Source organism: Paramormyrops kingsleyae, chromosome 11 (assembly GCF_048594095.1).
Source record: "Paramormyrops kingsleyae isolate MSU_618 chromosome 11, PKINGS_0.4, whole genome shotgun sequence".
Taxonomy (NCBI): Eukaryota; Metazoa; Chordata; class Actinopteri; order Osteoglossiformes; family Mormyridae; genus Paramormyrops; species Paramormyrops kingsleyae.
Genome location: NC_132807.1, coordinates 23,075,806 through 23,102,573, shown reverse-complemented (window position 1 = coordinate 23,102,573; position 26,768 = coordinate 23,075,806). Strand labels below are relative to the sequence as shown.

At 42.9% G+C, this 26,768-nt stretch overlaps 2 protein-coding genes across 5 annotated transcripts; both read right to left on the bottom strand.

Annotated features, from left to right (window-relative positions):
* Window positions 1–57: 57 nt before the first annotated feature.
* On the bottom strand, window positions 58–22,297 carry usp47 (ubiquitin specific peptidase 47). 4 transcript variants are annotated; one of them, XM_023790793.2, is made up of 29 exons: window positions 22,021–22,297; window positions 14,393–14,452; window positions 12,746–12,940; window positions 12,193–12,306; window positions 11,424–11,577; window positions 11,220–11,316; window positions 10,990–11,135; window positions 10,654–10,733; window positions 10,186–10,335; window positions 9,726–9,821; window positions 9,106–9,258; window positions 8,442–8,600; window positions 8,103–8,234; window positions 7,897–7,973; window positions 7,277–7,332; window positions 6,950–7,062; window positions 6,737–6,841; window positions 6,337–6,544; window positions 5,893–6,008; window positions 5,603–5,722; window positions 4,583–5,384; window positions 3,382–3,557; window positions 3,149–3,229; window positions 2,942–3,057; window positions 2,652–2,770; window positions 2,373–2,503; window positions 2,218–2,265; window positions 1,993–2,123; window positions 58–1,490 (listed from the first exon to the last, which is right to left on the bottom strand). In XM_023790793.2, exons 1-29 carry the CDS (start codon window positions 22,063–22,065, stop codon window positions 1,316–1,318), a joined length of 4,155 nt encoding a protein of 1,384 aa, XP_023646561.1. In that variant the 5' UTR covers window positions 22,066–22,297; the 3' UTR covers window positions 58–1,315. The 4 variants fall into 4 exon arrangements, with proteins under 4 accessions (XP_023646561.1, XP_072574356.1, XP_023646563.1 ...); XM_072718255.1 differs by having other exon boundaries at window positions 8,442–8,597; XM_023790795.2 differs by lacking the exon at window positions 14,393–14,452.
* A 996-nt stretch (window positions 22,298–23,293) lies between these two features.
* On the bottom strand, window positions 23,294–25,866 carry clec3a (C-type lectin domain family 3, member A). Its single transcript, XM_072718254.1, is given in 4 exon segments — window positions 23,294–23,798; window positions 25,489–25,564; window positions 25,566–25,576; window positions 25,711–25,866. Coding segments are annotated over 4 exon segments (594 nt in total). The 5' UTR covers window positions 25,820–25,866; the 3' UTR covers window positions 23,294–23,400.
* Between the last annotated feature and the right edge of the window lie 902 nt (window positions 25,867–26,768).

Genomic DNA, 26,768 nt, shown 5'->3' with positions numbered 1-26,768 from the left:
AATGATACTTTTCTGGAGTCAGTATTGAAAGGATATAATTTATGACAGAATACCGCATTTATGAAAAAAAGCATTTTAATTAGTTCTAAAATCATTAGCTATGTTCACACAAGATTTTAACTGCAAAATAAAATTTTGTATTGGCATTTTCTATGGTGAACAGCCTGCGGCGGATGTAGGGCCCCCAGTTCATGCCCGCCATTCCAACGCAGGTCTCCGCGTGATTCAGCAGCGCGACACACCACCCCCCCCTCGCGCACATCCCGCAAAGGCGGGGGAACTCCCCACGGAAGCTCACAAACTATCCAAATAAGATGCAGCTTCAACTCATCGGACACACGCCAGGTCTTACACAGAGGGGGCGGGGGTAGAGACAGTAAACACTAAATTAACATAAGGTTAAATAGTTCAAAAAAAGTGCCAACTCACAAGACCTAATGCTCATTAAGTCTGAAGCAAAATAATTTACAAACAAGATTTTTTTTTTTGCTTTTTTTTTTTTAAGCCTTGGTAGTATGACAACTAATGTGTACCAGTACTGCCAAATTAAAACAAAAGCTACCAGAATTATCTTTTTTTTATTTAAAAAGCAGGTGTTTATGGGTGTAGTCATAGTGCAGTGTCATAATTGACTTCCGTGTGTCTGCAGTGGAAGTAGGGTAATACACCTCAGGGCGGCTGGCCAGGGCACCGCCAATAAAGTGGACAAGTTAAAATGCTGTCAGACAAAGCCGTGACTCTCGAATCAGGAGGGGGATTTTAACACGAAGGTAAAAAACCCGAAGACCAACACCACACGTTTTTACTAGAATGAAGACATGCGGATGGAGTCAATGAGAGAACAACTCAGAATGGTTTGATATTGATGCTCAGCAATCTCCCATAAGCCTTGGATGTTGGGGGCGTTTTGCCTGGTTGCTATATAGGGAACTTGGAGCATCTTAGAGGTATATGTGCCGTGTGGGAAAGGAAGGCTCTGACGTAATACGGGGAAAAGCAGCACGAGACAGACACTGCCACGCTCTTCCCGACTGTTCAACGCACGCACCCATCTCGGTAACGCTCAATTGATTTGTCTATGGTTTTCGATTTTTTTTATTTTATTTTTTTTTTTCATTTTATTGAATAGCTTTTGCACTTCCCTTTAAACTTTACAGTATATTACACTATAGTGCACAATAGTATACTGAGCCACTCTAAACCTCAGTGTGAAGGGTGGGTCAGCCGCATAGCGCTGGTGACGTTTCCATCCCTGCCGTGGTGGGGCTTCACAGCGGTGGGGGGACCCAGCTAAGCCCATGGGCGAGCCGGGCGCTCAGTCCTGGCCCGGGTCCTTGCTGGGGCCACCGTCAAGGTAGATCTTCAGCGCTTTCTCTTTGCGGGGCGAGTAGCTGACGCGCTGACCAGTCTTCAGCAGCCGGCTGCTCTCCTTCTTCATCAGCTCGTTGCGCTCCTCCTCTGACAGCTCCATGGGCTCCTCTGTCTTGTCCCTGTGGGCGGCACGAGGTCGTGAGATTCATAGCTTCCTGTCAGCATGTTGGCAGCTCATGGCTGGAGTAAGAAGCAGTAAATCGAGCCGATCTTGGCAATATCAACTGCACTGGATACAACGGATACAAAAGAAATGAGTCCAGGGATTTTATGAGCATCAATACAAGTACCGCTGATATTCACGTCAAGCCAAGTTCAGTGTGTAAAAATGTAACTGTAGAGCACATTTCCATAGCTCACTCAGGCCATGGGATATGTTTAAGAAGATTTCTGTGGATTTAGTGAGCTTTGGAAATTTAACAAAAGTTCCTTGTTGGATTACATGATGATTGCATGAGTTTAATAAAAGGAATATTAGTTAAAATACCTGGTTTGATTGCAAAAACCAATTGTCTTTTTATAGGTGCCCCCAAAACTGCCATATTTACATGGGGAAAAGTATCACAGCGACATCATCCTGTCCAATAAACGGCGTCAAAAATAAAGCTGAAGAGTTTCTACCTGTAAAAAACTACGGCCCCGTCGTCGCTGATATAGAGGGGCCAGACGTTGAGCGTGGAAACCTTGGGATTCCAATCCAAATCCTGATGGACCTCCAAAACTGAGATGTCACAAGGAAACGTTCCTCTACCCTGCAGAGGAAATAAAGGTATGTAGGTGCTACACATTTAATACAAAGCCAAGCTAACATAAAATCTAAAAAATTAAAGGGCAACGGTGACATACCTTAGCAAATTCTAAATTTTCAACTGCAATTCCGCTCAACTGACTGAGCTGAAAAAGATTTCAAACGGCACATTTGACACAGAGTAAATAACGCTTTGCATCTTCTAAGGCACATTTCCACGGAGGAGTCCAGGACTTCAGGAAGGTCTACCCACCTTCTCCTTGAGCTCATCCACGCTGCAGCTCTCCAGCACCACCTCCTGGAAAGGCTCCAGCTTCATGCGGGCAGGACTCCACCGGCGGGTCAGCACCGCCAGCTGGGACATGGACTTCATCTTCTCTGGCTCTATAGAAACGCAAGACAGTGAGGGGGGCAATCAGGGAGCCCCCCCCATCGAGGATGCTATAATAACCAGTATTACACCTGTGGCAAATGACGGATTGACAACAAAGCAGTTTTTTATTCTCTATAGGGGCAACTTCTGAATATGTACCATTTAAAATTTCTAGGAAGACCTCCCAGTTACTGGAAATATTAATATCTTCCTCATAAACATGGTAGTCCAGAAATACAGTCCCAGGGTTCTTCCAAGTCTTCTTCCTTAGCCGAAACCTGAGGACAGAAAAACCTGGTAATGTTTTACTCATGAATCATCGACTGATTTTCAGGTGCATCCAATACTAAATCCAAGCTCCGTGACTCACTGATATTTTGCTACAGAAATGCACACATGCAACCACCCCCTATACGGGCACTTCCGCATCCTCCCACAGTGGCACTGACCTGTCGATGCTGAGGGTCAGCTTACACTGCTCTCTCAGCAGAGGCAACAGCTCCTCTTTTGACTGCCTCACAGTCATGCCCTTGGCAAACACGGCATCCAGCAGGAACTTACAGGGCTTGGGAAGAATAGACAGTGCTCACTGCTAAACACACTGCACTAGAAATGTACTTTACACAAGGCCAAAGATCTACACAAAATGTAATTACCTCTGGATCATTCACCAGTAGTTGGTACACCTTGACTCTGTACTCGCCTTTTTTCAACGCTCTTCCTAATCGAATTGTTATCTGTTTAGATATTAAAAAAAAAACACTTAGAGATAAATCTGGCATTGAAAATACCCCTCCCTTTACTCATACCCTTATGGCCCTTGTGAAAAAGATTCAGTAAATCTAACGAAGAAGGCTTACGGTTGTTTGACCTCAACAAGAGACTTTACCTTGTTGTCGTCAGAGAAGGAGGAGAGCGTCTCGTTCAGCCGCACGCTCTCGAACTCCTGGTTGTTGGCATAGACCCGGAAGACCTTGAACTGGGAGGACAGGACCCCTACAAAGGGCTCGAGTTTTTGTTTGAAAGCAGCTAGTGTTATTCTCTTATCCACGTAGACCAGCAAACCTGAAAAACCAGGTTCACACTCTTTAATTTCACCATACAGTTACACTTCAGAAATATTTCCAAGTTATGTAATTTAAATCGGTGTTTCTCAATCTGGCCCTTGGGGACACCCAGAGTCTCCATATTTTTGCTCTGTTCCAGCTCCTGAGCAAAAAACACGGACTGTATTGAGGTCCTCAAAACCCGGGTTGAGAAACACCGATTTAAAATACAACACACTACAAGAAACATGTTCTCTTCGGAAACCGTGAGCAAGGTCAGAAAGGCACAAAGCAGGTTCTTAAGCAGATGACTGCTTGGCCTGTTCCGCTCTCATATATATCTGATCTGCAGCTATATTATCATTCATCTTAACTTATCCAGTCCACAGTCACAGTGGGCCTAGAGCCTATAACCAGGCAGAATAGGGCATAATGCAGGGGCACACCTGCTTTAGACCAGGGGTGGCCAATCTTATCCGCAAAGGGCCGGTGTGTATGCGGGTTTTTGGGATAACTTGTAGGTCAGTTGTTCAAACCCAGGTGTGAGGACTCTTCAGCCAATCAGTCCTCTAATTAGTAATCTAATTTGGGAGTTGCAGCAAAAAACCCGCATACACACCGGCCCTTTGCGGATAAGATTGGCCACCCCTGCCTTAGACAGTATGTCAATCTATCACGGGACAAGTACGCACAGACACATGCACAATGGGAGAAACAAATTCAACAGACTGCATGTCTTTGGACTGTGGGAGGAAACCACATCACAACACAGGGAGAAAACACACACTCACAGACTCACTCACTCACAGAGCTTGGGAGGGATCTGAGCCCCAAACGCTGCATATATGAAGCAACGGTGCCACCCAATGAGCTACACAATTTACAGCTGAAACTATAAGCAAGTTCCCGCAACCAATAAAACACACACAAAGGGGATGATATAAAAATAATCACATTATCATGCATTTCTGTCTCCTCAAAGCAACTCCAAAAGCCCCTAACGTTGCTAACGACTGTGAAAACTACCAAGCAGACTCAACGCACATTTGCTGTGGCCGTCCCCAGACCCATCCTCCCGTGAGTAGGGTTCGGCCCGAAAGTACATGTAGTGGGCTTCGCCCTTGCTCTTGCCGCTCTCGTCGTACTCGCTGTCGGTGCCCGAGTCCTCCTCGGCTGTGTCCCAGGTCTCCTTCTTGGCCTCGTGGGCCTTGGATCGCCGGCTGCTGGTGATGCTATGGCTGATGAGGCCGTTGGCCAGCGGGATGGGCCCGCTGTCGGCGTTGCACAGCGTGTCGCTGCTGTGACTGGAGCTCAGGATGTCGCTGTCCACCGAGCTGGTGCTGCGGTCGTTGTTCACATCAGAGTCTGAGCGCTCCTCCGATGGGAACTGGTTCTCTGGGTCGGAGGCTCCGCCGCTGCCGCCGCCACCGCCGGCTCGGATCCGCTTCTCCAGCTCCCGGTTATCGGCGGTGGAGATGGAAAAGGCGGAAGACGCCTCCAGCGATAGGGAGTCCACGTGTTCGGCGTCGCTGGCGTTCTGGCTGTCGCTGTTGCTAGAGGCCTGCAGCTGCTGCTCCTGCTGGAGGGACAGGTTCTTCAGCTTCTCCGTGCTCTCCTCCAGTATGGCCTCCACAGACTTAGTGTTGCTTTTGGCCCCCTCCAAGGGCTCCTCGGACTCAGCCCCCACCTTTTGGCTACAAGTTCTACTGGCCAGCGAGCCTGGTGACTGCTCCGGCAGCGAAACAAACAAGCGGATGGTGTTTCCATGCCGGTCCAGGAGTTTCCACAAAAGTGAGTCGGTGAATGACATCTGGTGATCCAGCGAATCGGAGCTTTCCACAAAAACCTAGACGAGCAGAATTAAGAGCATGCTTACACCACCTTCAAAACACGGAAAAACAAGTCACACAGCAAACACTAGAGTGGAACTTCAAAGTACATATTCAAAGTACATACTCCTCTCTCTAGCCTTCCTCCTTAACACATTGGTAAGGAACAACAAATAGCTTCTCATTATAGCCTCAAACAACACAGGAGAAACAACAGGAGGGGAAAGATGGGGACCTTATTACTCCTGAAGAATCCCTCAGCTTTCAGTGTCTTGTTGGGAACGTAGAGAAGCCGCAAGTCATTGTAGCAACGTTCCAGGACAACACGCATCGTTTCCACAGAAAGGCCACTCGCCTGCACAAGAAAACAGTTCAGTCATAAAACAAATTCCTCTTCACTGCTTATATATTTTTTTAATATAGTAGCAGTAAGTAGGGTGTTGGGGTTGGGGGTTGGGGGTTGATTATTCCTTGGATGCAGCTCTCTGTGTGCTGCCACCATCGCAGGGAAGCTCTGCATCATACCTGGGCAATGAGCTGCTTGAACTCCGCGACGGTCTGGTTTAGGTAGGCCCGGACGCTCACGGGTGGAGAGATGGTCTCACTCTTCAGCCCAACCACGTGGACCTTCACCATCACCTCTACAAAGAACCACCGTGATTAATCAGTGATGTAAATCTGAACATCTGTTGCAATCTAGTTTCAAATGCAGTAGTTACATCCCTAGACAAGTCCTTCCCTCCTGAGATCAGTCAAAGAGTAAAGGGTTGGGTATTTGGCAGTTCATCAGTAGGGTTTTCAATCTATCTGCAACAGGAGCACCTGACAAACTGAATTATTTCCCCAAAGTAAACTCAGAGACCTATGAAGATTTGAGGTTAGCAGAAGGGGCCAGAAATCTCTAATCACTGTAGGGACAAGGGAAGACATGTGTACCAAAAAGTCCCCAGAGAAGATCAATGTTCTCACCTCCCGGCTTATAGGTCTGGAAGACCTGGTCTGGCCGACGAGTCTCCAGCAGAAGGTCAAACATATAAGAGGATTTGACCCCACCCAGAAGCAGCCCCATGGGCGTGTCCTCCTCGCCCTCGTAGGAGCGCTCCAGGTACTCGTGAAACTCGTCATACTTCACCAATCTGCAGCAGTCTAGAGGCAGGACCCCTTCCAAATCCATCAACTACACAAAACAGGCAAGATGGGTCAATCCAAGACTGTCAGTCAGCACACCTGCATTATTCTTCACAGTAGACAACTCTGCAGTTTTATTTTCAGCCTTTCAAGCACAATAGGTATAAAGGCATTCTATCTAGTCTCCCATCCGCTTATTAAAACCGACCAGGCCAAAGATGCTTGGCACATCTTCCTGTACCTTATAGGCAATCTCCACAGCCTCTTTCAGAGTCTTGTCCTTGTGCACCTCCAGCTTGTTCTCCATCATCATCATCTTCACCGGGTGCATGCACAGCAGCTTGATCTGCCAGACGTACAGATACGCATCACATTTCACATATTCGTGGACTGATCAGTAGACCGAGGGTCTTGGCTGTCACTGCTATGTGTCTGTATGGACCTGTCAGAATACCTTGCAGGTGTTACGTTCAATTTCCCTCTGTCTCTTTTCGTGCTCCTCTGCCTCCTTCTCCCTCTGCACCAGGCGCTTTATGTGGTCAGGGAAGCTCTCCACATCCAAATATTCTGGAATTACACATGAGGGGGAGATAACTGGAGCCCAGTAACAGAGCTGCATGTCTACATTCAGCTAAAGCGATAGCACCATTAGCTGTAATGCCATATACATAATACATCCACGCCAAATTAAGATAAACTGTAAATTTGTAGGTGATTTTTTTCATATAGTACATCTACTGTGCAAAGATGAGGTCATACAAAGGATTCTGAGCTGTCTTACTTGCATTCCTCGTGGGATCCTTCAGTCTGTAGATGAGCATATATGCATTCGTAGAACTGTTGAAATAAATCAATTAGTACATTATAATACAGCAGCATTACCTAAACAACTGAAAATTTCCATCACTGGATCAGGCACGTCTACCCCGATGCCCCAAACAAGGTAACTATCACCATGCAGTGTTACGATCATCAATGCAGCTTTGTTTACGGCGTGATAATGACTCCCTTGTAGGAAGGGAACAAATGCAGGAAAATGGGACAAACACGAATTTGAAACATGCGGCTGCATAACATGGCAGTTGTTTGTTCCTGTTTTGTAAGAGGCGTCTGTCATAACTTTCATGCTGGAGGCTAGAGCAGGGCTGTCAGTCTCCCAAAATACAATTTGAATTGTTTTGCTTTAAGAATTTTTTGGAATTATTCTATTAAATATGGTACTTATCCAATATCACAGGCTATGGAAACCATAAATACAAATACTGCAGTACTGGGTTGATTGAGTGGAGTATTTTTGGAATATGACTGTATGATATATATACACAGCCCTTAGTGGATTGACTTTAAGACTTATGGGAAAGACGTGATGCAGATCACAGGACTTTGCACTTGCCCACTTACCTGGCAAAGGCACTGGTGTAGTAACCTCTGTTCCCTGAGGACCCACCGTAAGTCTTCCTGATGTCTTCCTGTGTGATCTGTGGAATGACAGGGGCAGCAAGACGCCTCGCCATCAGGGACCGGCTGAAAACACCTCCCTCCCGCCCTCCCTCCCTCACTTGCGCCCTCCCTCCCGCAGATGAATCCGGCCAGACTCTGTGGGCTACCTTGCTGACGTGCTGGTCGTTGAAGCTGTACCACAGGCCGTCGCTGAAGGACTTGATGCAGGCGTAATAATGCCCACCGGCAGCACTGCCCGAGTGAACCATGACGGAGAACAGCTCGAAGATCAGTGAGCTCTGCAAAAGCAAACGAGGCCTTAGCGTGTGACGGAACTCAGACAAATTATATTAAACTGATTAACAGGACTGGATTAACAGGATTATACAATGTACAAATACTTCTGTTAATACACTGAAGGAGAACGTCAAAGAACGGATTACATATTTTTTGTTGATGGGTAGTTTCATTTTCAAAGTTTAAAGTCAGGACAGTGACAAAGATACCTTTGGCTTGAGTACCCTCTCTGCGCTGTTGGCGTTGTCCAGGCAGATGCCCTCATCCACACCATCGTCCGTGGAGAAATCATTACTCATCTGGTCGCTGTGGCAACTGCCCTCATTCTCCGCCCCACTGTCAGTACAGCTCTCAGTCTGAGGAGACTTCTTTGGGTGTTTAAGAGACGGAAGATGACAGATAAGAAGAGGGGTTAGGTTTGATAGTGCCAGAGAAACAAGTATTATGGTTACATAAAAGTAAACATTATTAAGGTCTAAGCTACTTCACTGGATCTTATTTTTTTTTTTAGTAAATTTTAGAATTTGATTACATCAGAAAGTAACAGTAGCAGTAAACTTAACTCCGTTGGTGCTTTAATATTTAAACACCACGTTATATGCAACAATAGCACAGCACAATGCCAAGAAATTAAATCCGAATTCCTAGAACAAGCCAACGCATTTCCTTAAAGCCACAATCATGGGGCACTTGTCTGTTAGTGATAAACCAAAAGGGCAGAAGCGACCAAAAAAGGAAGATGAGCTGGAGTGAGAACATTATGGTGTCTTTACACCCGATAGTAAACCTTATATTGGGTAAAGTCCTAAAGTAAGATGGGGTAAGTCTCTTATCAGACTGCTGATAAGAAAAAAGTAGATAACGCTCTCGTGCCTCATCTTCTACGTCGATGAAGGGGCTCATGTCCAGCTCCTCCGGAAACGTCATGCGATCGTTGAGCTTTATGCGATGCATGGTGGTGTAGTCAAAGTCGAAACGCTTCAGCTGAAGCGTCAGTAGGTAGGGAAAGTGCAGGAAACGCAGGCCCTGGAGGGGAAGGCACAGACAGCACATGAGATGGGCGCAGCGAGGACACGCATGGCCATGAAATGGAAATGACGTTGTACAAGTATGAGTACAGGTACACAGGGAGGTTTTCACATATCCCATCATGCTCTCCTTTGAGACATATATACACATCTTCCTATCACAGTCACTAACCCGCAAGGCACACACAGCCAATCAGGATAGCATCAGGCTGAAAAGGGTCATTCTCCCTTCTAGTACAACCAAGAAATGACTCAGTAGCCTTCAAAGTCAAGATGATCACTTAGTGGGGGGTGGGTGCGGTTGGGAGTCAGGGGGTCTTTGATGGAATATAACCAACTTCTCGAAATCAAAAGCACACACTGCTCATCCGCAGAAATGTTTCTTGTGGTATTTTTTTGTAAGACATCATCCAGAATTCACACCATATTGCTGGACCCATAGTGACCATCCAAGATCACACTCACCTTTCGGGCATCACATTTTTTCTTGCAGCGCTCACAGAAGTACTGGTTGGGTCCATCCAGGGTCTCTGGTTGGATGAAGGCCTGGAGAGCCTCTTCCTGTTGTAGAGCCAGGCACCACACAGATGAGAATAAATAAAATACTATCGACTCAGGTAACAGACACTCAACCTTGCAACACCGTGCAGTCGCATTGGCGAAGAGCAATGCAAGACGGGACAGTTTATGTTGGCAATATAGATAGCAATTAAGCAATTTCCTGTCAGATAATAAAAGTTTTCTGATTCTAAGCATGGATGTGTTTTATTATTGTAAGAATGCAATTTTCAAATCTGTTACTCAGCGACCTTTCAGTTGCTCAACCTAGGCTCTAGACTGCATACATCAGGTTATCACCCTTCTTGGTCCTGCCAGCTACGTTGGCAGGGTTTACAGGACTAGTGGGACAAGGGGGGAGACGTACCACACTCCCGAAGGCCTGGCTGGCGCCGTAGGGCCGGATGACCAGAGGGATGTCCAGGTAGGTGTCGATCCTCCAACTCTCATTCCCACACTCCAGACAGCGAACATAGTCCTTCAGCTTGCCCTGGTACAGCTGGTTAATAAGGTCAGCCTGAAAGGTCACAGAGGGGCCCGAATTGTCATTTAAATCCTGCGCTTCTATCCTTCACTCCCCGCATGATTGAGGAAGCAATTCAGCAATGAAAATACACACGAGATATTACATCAGTCAGCGTAACCATACAAGGTAAATAAGAGGTCAATAGACCCAGCTAAGCCAATCACAATACTAAACAAACAGAGCTACATTTAAAATACCATTCATCGTTAACTTATCTACAGCCACTCAGAGGGAAGTAAGTCATCAACTCGCCCTGCTGCTAACCAGAAAGGGAGGAGGAGGGAGACAAGGAGTGTCTCATTCACAGACCTGTTCTGTCTGCTTCCACTTCTGCTCTAGAGCGTCAAACATGACTCTGCAGAGCTCCTGCACGTCGTGCTGCTGCCAAGCTGAGAGGAAAAAGGCACAACTTGTGAAATGCAGATGGTCCGGCAAAATGCTTATTGCATCTTAACCCATCCATGAGGTTTATTCCTAAGCCTGCAGAATTCTGGGAGTGTTTCCGCATAAAATTACAGACAAGTTGCACAAGACAAGGCAAGTGGTATGGAGAACTTATTAAATCACAGCTAATCAACGATTCCCTCTCATAGCAACCCAACCGTTGAGTATGTCGGCTTGTGGGTACGGCAACACGGTGCTCACCCTCGCTGCTGTCCCAGCCGAAACTCCGCGTCACGTCCGTGGTCTCGATGGCACGCTTCTTGCTGGTCTGCAGTAGGACGAAGAGCCTCTGGAGCTGATAGGGGATGCTGGTGATGGGATCCTCCTCTCCCTCCTCGAACTCCCAGCTACTCACACAAGTGGGACAGTGAAGTTGGAACCGGCCTCTCTGGTACCATCGAGCACAGAGCAGATGCAGGCAGCCCACTCACTTGTAGAGTGCATTTCTGAACTCCGGGGTCATGAACAAGGTCTGCAGAAGGCTGTTTAGGTAACAAGTCATGGCCTGGTTCACCAAGCCTACATAACCTTTATGGGCAGAAAACAATGAATGAGTTTTGACCTGATTGCAGCTGCAACTTAGGAAGCCACCAAAAGGGGGCACTGACAGCAGGCGGCCAGGCAGGCAGCCCTACCCGTCTCGGACTTGTTGAGGATGGAAGCGTAGGAGTAGTTTAGGCTGCTGTAGTCGCTGCTGCAGCCCACCATACCGTCCCGGGGCAGTGGCCCAATGAAGCGATCCTGAGAGCTGTCGTCCAAGCCACTGCTGTCCGCCGTGCCCGACTCATCCTGTACACAAACACGAAAGAGTCACTCAGACTATGCCAGACCATCGGCGAAGGTGAAGCCCATAAGCAACCATCTTTTAAAAATAAAAAAAAAAAGGTTTAGGGGTGGGTGGGGAGCTCATATTTGGCTGTCAGCCATGTGTCCCCAAATGCCCCAGGAAGAAGACAGGGCATCTCCTACAGTCATGATCAAAGTTCAAGTCACGCGAGCACAACAGGAAGGGCGACGCCGACAGAGGAGCGGAACATTGTTCAGCAAAAGCAGCAGTGAAGCCAGCAAGGTGCTGGTGCACCATTCAGCCAAGCTGGCCGGCGCGTGCCGCTGGAGCCATGCCAGGTGACTCATCGCACGACAGCCCTCAGGCACAACCAAGTAGCACAGCAAATTGAAACCGCGGTCTGGAGATGTAGCAACCAGCGTGAGTTTGGCACTGGTGCCATAATCACACACAGGGAGGCTTAAAAGGGAGCTTTAGTGCTCGACAAAAAGCGAACGTTACGGAGATCGTACACCTGCCCAGAGAATAAGCCGAAGACGGAGGGCGCAAGTTTAAAAACTGAAGGTTAGTATAGATTGATAAAGTGCTGCAGTGACATTTGTGGTCTGACGACTAACCGATGCCAACTGCGGTTGCTCGCCATCCTTGTCTGTCAGCTGGAGGAAGTTCTTTTTGCCAGATTCAAAGCCCGAGTCACTCAGAGGCATCTCACTGCTGTGGTCCAGCACCGCCTTGCAAGGGAGGCAACAGGTTAAAGCAGCCTAACAGTCACACACAGACACACATATAATATCAAATTATACATATGTGCATATATATAAAATGTTAGATTTTTTTTATTATTAAATGCAGTCATATGAGTCTATAGCCATCTAATTAAAAGCTAAATTAAAGGAATAAAATATTAACTTAAACGAAAGGTTGCTGTATTCTGAGTACAGTCAGAGAAGCCAGATTCTGAAAACACACCTAAAAATATCTCAGCGTTTGTGTATATGTAAACAAATGCTGAAAATCAAGCTGATCAACAGCCAACCATTTTGTAAGTTCACCTTAGATTAACAGATAAGCCCCATGTCCAACTTCAATAGTCATTATGGATGATTTTTCAATACCAGTCAAAGGGCTCCCTCATAAGACCCTTGTCGGGGGGGGGGGGGGGGGTCTCACCATGTCCACGGTGTTGCCCCATGCCAGGTCAAAGGTGCCGCTCACATATCCCGCCTTCTGGGCCACATCCTCAAACAGCTTGTTGACGGAGGTGGAAGCTGGCAGGTTGAGGGTCAGCCGCTCATTGACCGTCTTAGCATTGGTGGTGTCCTGGATGATGCACAGGACTCTGGGCTCCTCCGCTGCATTCTCTATCTGCGGGACGGAGAGAAGAAAGAAGCCACTGACTCCCCGCCGGATGGGTGGCAGACGTGTGCAGGTTTTCTGGGTCAGACCACGTGCGCTCCGACTGCAGTCCCACGCGGCCACCATGCATGAGCGCGACCGCAGCATAAGATTAAATCATCAGCAACACATTACTGATGAGCCAAGCTTATTAAGTTCAAAGCATACATTAAGAAAATCAGTAACTCAACCATGCGTGTCACAGAAGGAAAACAATACACTGGAAAGTAGAGCATAAAGCTCATGTGATTCAGAATTCATAGGTGACCTTGATGAATTAATCTGTTGAAAGCAGCAGCTTAAAAAGCTAAGCTTGGGAGTGCGTGGACACAAGCTGTGACACGGCTGTGACACTGCAGAAGACCACTCCAAAACCAACAGCACTGTATGACACTGCAGAAGACCACTCCAAAGCCAACAGCACTGTATGACACTGCAGAAGACCACTCCAAAACCAACAGCACTGTATGACACTGCAGAAGACCACTCCAAAGCCAACACCACTGTAACCTGCATGCTTGTTAAGGATAGAGAAAAGCAACTGCAGTCTATTCCACGTTGACTGTTTTGCCTGAAAAACCTGCTTCATTCCTCTCTTACTGACGTTAGCAGAAGATGAAAAAAAAATCACCCAGCCATCTGCACGAGTCTGACACTTTCAGAAGTAAAGGTTCTGACCTGTCAATTACATGTTTACTTCCTGGTTCAGAAGCATCACACCATCTACCCAATTAACCATACAGATGAGCTCTGAGTACATGAGTTTCATACTAATTTCCCAATGGTGTTACAATGATGTCTGGACATCACCTTTCACCTGAGAGGCAGCCAAGATCAAGACAGTTATGTCGCTGGTTCAAATTAGCTTATTAAACTTTGCTTCTTGGTGCTAAAAGTCTGATATTTTATAACATACACAGCAGTAATTGTCCAGTTCATGTGCAACACAAGCTTGCTAAAAAAAAAAACAAAACAAACAATGCAAATGACATTCTGGCCAATGTCCCTTAATCTGCATACAACACAAATCATAACACCAGATTCTACTCTTGAAATGAAGCTTTTAGGTTATACATTTGACAATCCCGTTTTTTTCTTTAAAATACTTTCATTAGCAGGGCTGAATAATTGGAAAGTTCATGCAGGAAATGATGATCAACCCATTACTAAGGATAAAGACAGCCAAGCATTTAACAGTGGTCAGTTAATAAAATAGCCTGATCGCTGCTGTCCACCCTAAACAAGAATTCATACTCAGCTCAGGTCGAGCTGATGCCAGCAGGAAAAGCGGGTATTTTGGGACTGATGGGTTAGAAAGTGATACGCCAACAAATCACAGCATCCCAGTGGACTGCAGCATGCCATCACAGCAGTGTGTACACACACACACACACACACACACAGCTCCCAACTGGGAGCTACCTGAGAGAATTTCTTCTTCATCTCCTCTAAAATAGTCTGTCGACAACTCCAAAACATACCCTGTGACACACAAAGGGATTAAAACATAAAAAACCACACAGCTAAATGTCATCCATCACAGAGAAGCTCTACAAATAGAAACCACCTGTTTCCTTTGATGCTTTTGAAGGAAGGAAGCCCTGTGAGGCTCTAGTAACTTTGTTTCATAAAGTTTACTTCTGTATTCAACAGGCCATTTTATAAACACGCCCTTCACATCACAACGCAGAAGTTACAGTTGTTCAGGCTTAGCTGCCAAAACCAGGAAATAAAACCAAGTCTGACTCAAAACGACAAGCAACCCAAAGAAATGACATTAATACATCAGAGTGTATTATGAGATTAGAGGTATTTTTACCACAGGTAATAAAGCTTCATGCTAACGCTGACAAGTGAGGAGAGTCTCAGTTACAGGTGTCCCTCTTCCAACCTGCGGCTCACAGGACCTAGAATTCAGCCTGCCACACTCACAGAAAATAGCGTTAATCAAACTGCATGCTGAGCCAACGGCAAAACCAGGCTTTAACTCGCTTACAACTCGCAACTTAACACATCTTACAAAGCATTTTACTTGAGCAGCACATCAAATTCAGGGCACTGAAAAATTGGCCGTCCACACCGGCATCAATTAGCAGACAGAAAAAACAAAGTTTCCACCTAAACGCCAGCATCCCGTTCATGCCACTACACCCTTTGCTGAATCACACAGCATCACAGAGGTAAAATCAGGGTACGATACCTGTCCTGAAGGCACAGCATGGAAAGGCTTCCAGCCTTTCAAACTTGACATCCAATTTGAGAAGCATTTAAAATGTTTGAACATTTAGACATCCGCGTCAACCTGCATTCAATCACTCAAGGTGAGTGTTGACCATGAGCAGCCAAAGTACGACAATCTTTAGCCGACAAAGTCATTGGCCTGGTCACACAGAAATAAATTCTGCTCACTTAAAAGAACACTAAACCTTGACTGAATTCAGAAAAATGACAGATATAAAGTAAAAACTTTAGTATCTTTGTTACTCTATTCCCCTTCAGCTTCGAGTGAGAAAACGAAACCACTTCTCTACTTCCTTGTTTGACTGTATTAGCTGAACTTGCAAACACCTACTGTGAGACAGCCAATCCAAAATCACTTCCTGCTTAGAAAAGAAACGCACACCTACTCTGTCCCTAATCTTTGGCAAAACGAATCAAAACCAAAATGACAGGAATATAAATTGTCTTAGAATACAAAAAATTATTTAAAAAAGACAGAAAAGGGGGGAAAATTGTTAAGGTCAATTTCAGTGTTTCCAAACTACTGGGGTCCTCACAGCACTCTTTATATACGGGATTACTGATGCAGTCCAATACAGCTCTTAATCAGGGTTGAGTGAGACGATGAGTAAATGAATATCTTAAAGATTTTTCAGACTTCAGTGATATTAAATGAAAATTATTTACTTTAAGACTCAATTGTGTTATACCAAATTGATGTTAGGAACTAATGGTGAAAATCTAAATATCTTTAGCTATGCCTCTGAAAATTAATAACATTATTCATTTCATGCATTTTTAATCACTTACACACTTATAGCCCTTAATGGATGAATTAATTAAAACTATTGTTTTGCTAGAATTTCTAAAATGATCAAAGAGACTGCATTCTACTAGCACAAATCAGTTCAATGGGATTAGAATTTAAATCAAGTATTTAAAATTCTGTTACATGATTTGAATTATGCAACACAAATTAATAAATCAGTCAAGCCTAATTAAGAGCTCAGGTTGTTTGAAAACCAGCAACCTGAACACTACAGATGAAAAATTAACATCAACTTCATAGCCAAGTTTTGCCAGAAACACCTTTTTTTCCTACTTAACACAGAGCAAACTTTACACACAGTGCAAATATTTAAAAAAAAAAACTTTATAAAAAGACATTAAAAAATTACAATATAACTATAATATAATAAAACTAAATATAACGGCAACTTTGAAAACCAGTGTATCTGGCCTAATTCACTGCCTTTGTTATTGCGGATTTGAGACTAACCCGACAAAAAAACCAAGATCTCAATTTAAAATAGCAGAAAGCCAACCGCAGTATGGCTTCAAAGGGGATTACAATGGCCCAGTCATTTATAAGTAATTGTGTACTGCAAAGGTCATGGTGACGTACATTCAAAATAATGTTTCTGCCTCTCGCCAGCTTATTTCTAAGATAAAACTGTTAAAACAAAAACATGACCACAGTTTCCATTCCCATCAGTCGACTCAAGCAGGCCTATCACATTCAGTCACTCTTTTACAACTGTATCCATTCTGCTGAATATTTAGCAAAAATAATATTACTCAATCACTCACTAAAAAGAATACAAGAGAAACATATGCCTAAATGCTGATGGTGAGATTAACAAAAATCTGAGAACTGCAAAACTGGAAAAAAACTCACAAATACATTATCATAGCAAGGCACCTGGGAGGAATGTGCTTCTGAGAGCCTGAAGGACTCTGTGAATGCTGTCGAACAAGTGGAACTGGCGCAGGGCATACAAAAGCAAGATGCAAACAAGGCAAAAAAAATGCACCAAGGGTAAAGGAACAATAAGCTCCAGAGCTTTTGTCCTTATTGATGAATTATTCACGCTTCTGATATAACAAGCAAGTTCAAACCTTGATCCAGCAGGAGAGGTGAAGTTCAAAACTGGATGGAATGAGAAACTGTAAATACAGGTGATGCAATGGAGATCACCGAGAAAATGGCACTAAATACGGACCACATTTCATAAACACAGGACTTAAACTTGTGGCAGCTTTTCAGGTCCACATCTTCTGATTACATGAGCATATCTAATGGAGATTTAAATGAAAATATGGGCATTCACATAAATCACATAAATATACTGTTAAATGATCAATCTTTAAGGCATTAAGAATCCACTGGGTGAATATGTTGTCAACTATACGGAACACACACACACCACCAATCAGAGAAAATACCAGGGAAATTTACAGCAAGAAGATGGCTGCCTTTCATATTTGCCTTACCCTTTAAACCATCCACAGTGTTACAATGAACCCCAGCAGTGAGCCAATAATAACAAACTTTTCATAGTAGAAAAATGTATGCAGCCTTAACAGAAATAGGTCTTAGACAATGTTTAAGATGTTCTGGAGGGATGAAGTTGAAAAACCACAATACTACTTTGAAACAGCCAATTATTTTCAATTTAAACGATCAAAAATATCCCATTGATGTAATATTCCCACAGCTCGCAGAAAGACAACATGTACATCTTCAAATGATGTTTCCTGTACAAAACTGATTCAGTATTATTTCTCCATCTTCAGCATTGACTGATATCTTGTAAACAAACAGAAATGGCATTTCAAAATGTCATGAGAGCTCAGGCCACAAAAGCCCCAGGCACTACGGTGATCAGATGTAATGGGCTCAGCACAGCAACTGCAAGCATGGGATACACTAACCAATCATCTTCATAGGGACCATCACTGCAGCCATGTGACTATTACAAGTATCTGGCAAACGAAACAGGAAGTCGTTTTGTTTTGTGGAAGTGACAGATCCCCCTCAGCGTACAACCAATCTACTGCCATTAGCCTTTCCAACACTCCAGTACTAAACAGTAACAGCTGAAGCTCGTTTTCCTTGTATTTGTTCCTGCGTGTACCTGCGGAACATGCTGCCAAATTAGCGACATGCAAACCTAAAGCCCCATTTACTCCAAACTAGGGTTGCAACAACTAATCGATTTAATCAATTAAAAATCGATTATTAAAATAGTTGCCAACTAATTTAATAATCGATTAGTTGGGTCTACGTTATTATACACATAAGTACAGTGGCTACCTCCTAATTTGGGAGCAGTAAGCTAACCAAAGCCACGGTGGCAGTAAAGTACCATTAAGCTGAATGCCAACCGCCATAAAAGAAAAAGGTGACGAGAACCAATGGCGTGCCTTGAGTAGCTTACGTGATGAATTCTGGGAGAACTGAAAAAAACGTTTAAAAAATGCTGGAGGCGGACACAACAGTGTCTTGTTTTAATTCTGCCAGAATTTGACGATAATTTGCTGAAATTAGGTCGGAGAGACACTGATGTATTATGTGACGTTGTGGAGTTTTTGGATTATTTTATGCAATTATTCAGATTACTTAATGCAAAGTCTTCATTCACCCCCCCCCTGATTAATCGAAAAAGTAATCGACAGATTAATCGATTATCAAAATAATCATTAGTTGCAGCCCTACTCCAAACGTTCCTTGAGAATGTTTACCTGCAAGATTAATGAATGGAACTTCATACATGTAATGGGCACATTTTTTTCATGTTTAAAGTGAAGTGTACTTCTTAAAATATGATTCGCTTTTTAAAACTCTCTGGATTCTAGTAGATTAAAATGTTCAACATCTTCAAAACATGTGGTTGAAGCCTATTTTCAGTCTTTACCCTAAGTCATAAGATTGTCTAATTGGTATTTTCCTTAAGTGTTTAAGCAATTAATCAGTCATTTTAATGTTGCACTGGGTGTAACAGTCTAATAGACCATTAACGATTAATAATGCTATGGCACTTGAGAAGATAACGCGTGCTATTATGCAATGTTTGCTACTGTATATCTGCTGTAATTCAACATTTTACATAGAATGGAAAGCAACCAATAATTTGCTTTAAAATAAATATCTACTTTGATTGCTTCAGGTCACTGACTGACTAAAAAAACGAAAGTCTTTAGCAGTTTACACTTAAAGCAACACAACCACCACCACTGCTGCTAAAAGAGCATTATTTCTGCAAAAGCACCAAATGTAATTATGCTAGCAGAATTTAAGCAACTCGAGTGGCTTACTTCAAAAATATACTATACAGTATGTTTGTTACCCAGTACTGAACCAATACAAGTACAACAGACATCGCAAGGAATATTAATACAGTGCTAAAGCTCAAAAAAAAAGAGTCACATTTTACACTTTATGGGGGGGGACTGTTTAAATGTTTGACAGGTCACAAGCCTGTGTGTTAAACACTAGAAGTCTACACAAGGAACAGCCTTGTGGATATAATGAGAACACAGAACCACACAAACAGATGAATTATAACCCTGCCAATATGAAAGTGTATACCACTCGCTGAAGCCCTGTGCCACCCAGATGAATTTCTAAATTAAAGTATTTTTGATATATTTTCCAGGCTTGGCACCACGAATATGCTAAGTAGTAATCAGGACACAAGATTAACAGCAAACACAAGGCTCTGCAGATTTTAAAAAACAATTAATTAGCACCATATTAACACTTAACAATCCAAGTGAAGTGACTTACTGTTCAAATAACAAACGACGTGATTAAGAGCTGAGGCTGAGCGTAAAATCAGCATAGTCTGTGGCCACTAGAGACTGCATTAATAATACCTTGCGTTGGAATACATTTAAATTAGTGTAGTTTCCCAGTCCTGATCCTGGTCTGCAGAATGGCTGCTATTACCAAGTACTGTTTTTACTAATTATGGCATGGCCAAACGGTTACAAAACACTTAAAAGCAAAAGATTTAAAGTGTTCACCAGAACTTGGGTAAATAGCAAATCTAATCAACAATATATCTGATTGACTGAAATAGTCACTAGGAGATTCATGATGTAATTTACGAAGCACAGCTTACTGGAGAACCTATATAAACAGAAAATGATCTTAATGTATTTTCATTATTAATATTTCCAATAAAACACTATACCAAAATATCTCACAAATAATTAAGGCCTCTGGAAAAAATTATACACACACACACAAACAAATGTCCAGTACCAGGATATGTAAAAGAATTATATTTGGGCCTGAACATATTATGAGCACATGACCCTTAAAAATACTAGTACTATGGACCTGCAATTAATTGTGCGTTGGTTTTGCTTTCATGGCATTTGCAATGATAAAAAGAATGCGAATAAGTTTACTTATTTATTAAATTTTGCTAACAATGGAGACAACAATTTGTTATTTTTCATAATTTGACTCATTGATTCAGTGCAAAAAAATCTGGTCTCAATTTGCAACCATTAGGGGTAAAACCAAATTAAAAAAATGTTTATATATCAACATAGACAAACTTGTACTGTCTTCCTAAGAATGTCCGCCACTTGTACATTCTAATAGTGACATTTAATTTGGAAAAAAACAATCAAAATCAAAATTACAAAGCTGGCTGGAACAGACACCAGCACAAACACACCCAAGAAAATGTTAGCCAACAAAACTCACTTATGAAAATTACTGTAACAAGCAAATAAAGCAATTATCTCACTAGTCCTTTGGCTGCCAACATCTTTGTTCTGTGCCAAGACACACTGGCTTACCTTTTCAACTTCATGACTAGCAGCAGAGGATATGTTCACTAAACCACTTTCTTTCAACAAACATGTGACTCCCACACCAGCCAGTATTATACAAAGCATTATACTCCAGAAAAAACCTTTTTAAATTAGACTACATGTTACATTATATGAGAAAAAAACTAGATGGCTTATTATAATATATTCAGAGTCTTTACGGTTGATCAAATGTGAGGGGTTCCAAGATCACATCTTAGGGACTATGAATTTGTACATTTTAGATAGCTACCTTATTATAGAGTGTTTCACTAAAGATTAAATTATGGGATAAAATCAGTTGTCAAAAATTCCTACTATTGTTTTTAAAAAACAAATTTTCAGTTACATTTGAAATGTAAAGACCAGCTAGCAGAATATATTTTATTGAACATTTAATTCCAAAATTGGATTATATATTGATATATAATCATTAAGTCAATATGTCTAGAAAGAAAACGAGATAATACGCAGATAATCAGAATCATATTTTAAACCAACTGTTACAATTAAGTCCATTTCATTTATATAGTGATTTTAATTATATTTGCTACATAAGGCTTGTTATAACGAATCATGAAAATATTATCGAGAATATACTTATTGATTAATTATACATGTTACTTGGCTTTTGTAGGAAAATGCTGTTTCTTAAGTGACACTTGCTTATTTTAACTTGTTATTCTGACAAGTTACTCGGGTGGTTTGGTGGATATTTAAAAGCTCATTAGATGCATCATCCACCGTCAGGACGCAAACAGGCCCCTCAGCGCCAATCTGTCACCGCGATCCACTGAAGGCCGCAGTAGCAGTTAGCCGGATAGCTGGCTAGCTACCCCATCGCCTTCTCACTCCCCCTCCGAAAATGTTGACAGGGTACTTCGCAGTTCAACGTCTGCTGAACTGTACTTTGCGATTCCAAACACAAAACTGGAGTCTGCAGAACAACGCAGCTCACATGTTTCTGAATAAGCCAAGCACCGGAGTGATTTCTCCCCTTAATAATAACTTGGCTTTCTAGCACTTCTGCTAAGTTATTCAATGTTTCGTGAGGCTAACGATAGCTATTAGCAATGACAGGCTCGCAATCCACTATTATTCGATTTTCTTCCTAAAACAATGCCGCTATCCTTAAACACAACAATCGTGGTTTACTTCGTTTATTCCGCTGGCTGAGGGGGAAGGATCGGGGCCCGTCGGTGCCAAAAGCCCGGTCTCACCTCTTTGGGTACAAGCTGGTTCTCTTCGCTAGGCACCATTTCCATTGGTACGACACTTTAAACGAACATCTACCCGAGCTCGGCTGTCAGCGGGAGAGCTTTAAGGCAGCGCAGTCAAACATTGTTTTTGTTTTTCTCAAGCCAAAAAAGAAAATATGAAGATAAAGCACACGGGGGAAAGTTGTTACCAAAGTGACCGTAAACACTTTCTTTTCTGTTAGCTGTACCACCTAGCCAGCTAGCTAGCTAAGCACAGACAGCAATCAATGGGGGGGGGGTGTTGGGGGGGGTGGTTGTTTCTCAGTTTCGCGAGACTTCCGGCTGACCCATGCGTCATTTCCTCCACATGCTACGCGTGTGTGTGTAGGCAAATCATACTCTAATGACATAGGTGTATACGTCTACGCGAGGCCGGTATATTCAGTTCTTATTTTATTCACTAGTTTATTATCAACAGAAGTGATGGTCAAAATTGTCATTGGTCGGGGAGGAACATATTTTAAATCTTGGGCTTTTAAAAATATTTTTGAGTCGATTTCCGAATTACAAGTGGAGTGATCTTGTTGTCGGTTGTACAGTGATTAGTAAATGCATCAGAGATAATGTTATATTTTTTTTTTACTTCTCCGCTTATCTGTAAGGATACTAATCTATGAGATCGTCTATCAACCCTAACCCCCAGCTCCCTGGGCGCCCCAACAGGTGGCTGCCCTTCGCGGACAACTTACTGTACAAAGAACAAGTTGAGGGAGGCGTAAAAACAATTTCCCCACGGGGATCAATAAAGTATCTATCTATCTATCTATCTATCTATCTATTATTATTATTATTAATAAATGTTATACTTTATGCTGAGCAAGAGGTTTGTGATTTGTCGCAGTCACAGTTTCTGGTCAGTTAATGTTGTGTGATCCTGCAACAAAAACAGTTTGCAGTTGCTTAATATTTTACAGAACAGGAATGCAAAACAAAAACGATAGACAACTTGTTGCCAGGGAGATATTGAAGTTTAATTTCCTCAGTAGGAAAAGAAAAGGTTCAGAAACAATTGCACATCTTTACATTTTTAAGTGATAGATTAGAAGTGGCAATGGTAGGTTACAAAGGACATACTGTACATTTTTCACATACCTGTAACAAGTTTCCATTCTCCTCTCTCCAAACATTGAACAAAAAGCGATGATTATTGATTGGTTAAATTTAAGAAATCATTTTTTTAAGTAAAAGAATTAAATGTGATATGTGTATATTTTTATTTCTTTAACCTTATATTCATTTGCTTAATTGTTACAAGTACAGCATACAGAATACCTTCAGCTGAGCTGTAGAAAAGCCCCTCAAAGTGTTTTTGTATTTTTTCATCTGTTTGATTAGCAGCAGCTAAGGGATGAGGTATTCACATATGTACTTCTTCAGGCTCCAGCATACCTCGTCATGCCACTTTCCCTGCGAGGCCAGAGAGAGTGTCACACAGCTCTCCCGTTTTCCTCCAGTGGGTTCCTTCCTGGAGCGGTCCCAGTTGAAATAACTGACCGGTGCATTGTTGACATCTACATAATAACCCTCTCTCACAATGTCAGTCACACCAATCCAGAAATCCTTGGTCCCCGGCGAGGTCCGCTTGGCATAGTCCCACAGCTTGTTGTTCTCGTGTTTGTCCCGGGGAATTGCCAGTGTCCCCCCTTGTGCGATGCATTCCTAGTTGGCCTCATGGTAGTGTTTGGGCTGCTTGATGACCAAGTAACATTTCCTGTGAGCTTTGGTGCCTCGGAGGCAAACTGAAAAGAGTTAGACGGCCAAGCCTTTGTGTGTTTGCTCTCTTCTGGTGACTTCATAAAAACACATCAATATGTCGCTATTTGGGGGAAAATCTTTCTTTTTTTGCTTCTTTTCGGATGCCAGTGATACAGTATAAAAATATCAATCCCAGAGTTAGATACGAAAAATATAATAAGATAAATACACAGATTATTGCAGGCGGTTCTTGTTTTGTCTAAAATTTAATCTTTTGAGTATGAAGTTTGAGATAATATTTAATTATTACTAATAAAGTTCTAAATAAAAACACCTAACAAATCTTCAGTGAGACTTTTAATATCTCCTCAAACATTCATCTGGAGTTTAAACAAGCAGAGCCTTTTTACTGTGGTAATGTGTTTGTGAGTCTGTTTCCAGCGTAATATATAAGACCATTCAGAAAGCAGCGATCAACAGAGAAACCCACTGTGTGATTTCATAAACCACATTTCTCTCCCCCCATAGAAACATTTTCTTATTTGGATCCTGGCTTGTTAACTTCCAGTACTTCTTGTGCAAAATGGTGCACAGTGACTTTATCCATCCATCTTCGAGCCACTAGTCCTGGACAATTCAAGCATCTACTCTGGATGTGATGCCAGTCCATCACAAGGTACAAACACATCAGGGAAAATGTAGACATCCTAATTATGCTAAATGTAAACATCCTAATCATCCTAATTGCATGTCTTCGGATTCCAGTGGGAAACCCATGTGATGCATGCAGAACTCTGCACACACAAAGTCATGTGAGCCAACTATGCTACCCACTGAGCCATCATGCCACCCCATAGGGTGTTTGTTAATATCTATAATGATACACCAGATGTTGTGCAAGTAATTTAAAAAGGTTCCATTATGGTACATTGAAAATCTTTGCTTCACATATTTCAGTCTCAGCACTAAAAATGCTACTATGAGGATTCAGGAATACATGCCTCATATGCTTTATCAATCCAGAGCTTAAAATGTGTGTTTTGTGTTTGTTTCTCCATTGTCTGGGAGAGTCCCTGCAGTGACGCCGAACCTGCTGCTGACCTCTGGTGGCAGCGCGTGGATACAGATGGTGAATAGTCTTTAGTGCAGATCACTCTACCCTTATTAGGCTTAACCCTATATTTGTCCGAATGGAGATTTCTTTGTGTAAATGCAGTACATGAACTGGCACAGTAAGCCAGTTTTTCTGAAATTGCATCTAGATCCCCAAGCACAGCAGGTTAAAACAATTAATAAATACTGATTCTGCCCCCTAATAATCATGTGATTGACATCTCTACACTGGGCTTCTTGCTTTCTAATACAGGTCGTCGTCGGCTTACGACCTATGCGACGTAAGACTGACCGACTTCACTACTGTTCCGGGACCGAAAATATGTGGCCGCCACTGCGTCGCGTCTGGCGGCGTGAGTTTTGCCCAGAGTGCGTAACAGTTTCCACAAAAACTGCCGGCAATGCTAGCAGTAGTGAGAAAATGGTGATTAAAAAAACACCAAACAATATGACTTAAAGATAATATAATTTCATTATACAGTATATTATACACATGATATACACTTACAACCGGTCAGTCGGAACCGATCGCGGTTATAAGTGAATAACGACCTGTATAGATTCCGCCTGCGATATGCCCTGAGACCATTCAAGAATAATGTCCCTCCATCCCCAACTCACCCGTCTGGAGTGCCTGCATCTCCTCCAGGGAGTTCACCTCCTGCCACAACTTGCTGATTTGAGACTTAATTGACATCATCTTCATCCGCTGCTGCATCTCAATTGGAAATTCGACCGGACAAAGCAGCAAATTAGCATGGGGGAAACCAGCAACTAGGCAAGACTGTGCTTCATTAATTCTGGCAGCACTGAAATCCCGAGCTGCCAGTGGGAGCCGTTTACCTCTCTGTCCGGCCGGAGCTGCCCTTCTGGTCCGAGACGGCAGCCCACCTCCAGGCTGGAGCAAGGCGCCACTGATGACCAGGACGACTGCAAGAGCAGAACCCACCATTTTTCAGTCACTGCTCTCTGCAGATACTGCTGGAATACCAGCCAGTGCTTCATGTTGATCAAAAATGGCCCAAAAATGGCCCAGACAGCTGGCTAAATATGGGATGGATGTTTGCATTGGCAGAAACTCATTGGTCTGTACTGTGTGTGTCAAATACACAGGGTGGATAGGTAACAGACAGCGCTCTGTTTTGGTCCATTCATAAATATTTACCTGGGTTTGTGTGGGACTCGTTTAGGTACATATACCCATTACACAAATGCCAGTGTGGCTTGCTAACTGGCTCACTATTATTCAAATGAGCTGCTATGCTTTTTCCTTCTCTACATATAAATTATGCATAGATGTATATTTACTGCACAAAATATTTTATTTGTTATCAAGTACACCCATTGTTCACTTTATTTGGTATATCCCACTTTTGTCTTCAGAATTACTTCAAGGCTATATGCGCTGTGTGTTCAGAGAAGCTATTCTGTGCACTACTGTTGTACTGAGCTGTTATTGCACTTGTGGTCTTCCTGAGCTTTAACGAGTCCAGCCGTTGTGCTCTGACCTTTCCCGTTAACAAGATGCTTTTACCAGAGAGCGGCTGCTGACTGGATGTGTTTGATTTGTTGCATTATTTTCTGTAAAATCCACGTAATACAGCGTGTGAAAAATCACAGGAAGGTGGCTGTTTCAGAGACGCTGGAGCAACCTCATGATTAATCCATGCAGTTTTTGTGTTAACTTAAGCTAGAAGTCATAATTAAGCTGAGCTGAGATATCCTGCTTTGTGGAACATCCTCGTATTTGTAAATAATCAATGCATATATTATTTCTTCCTTTTTCATCCATGTTTTAAATCCTTGAAGTGGTAATGAATCACTTACAAAATGAACACAGAAAACTCCATGTTCATATATTGGAATGATCTGAGCTCCTTATTATATCAGTACATATATTG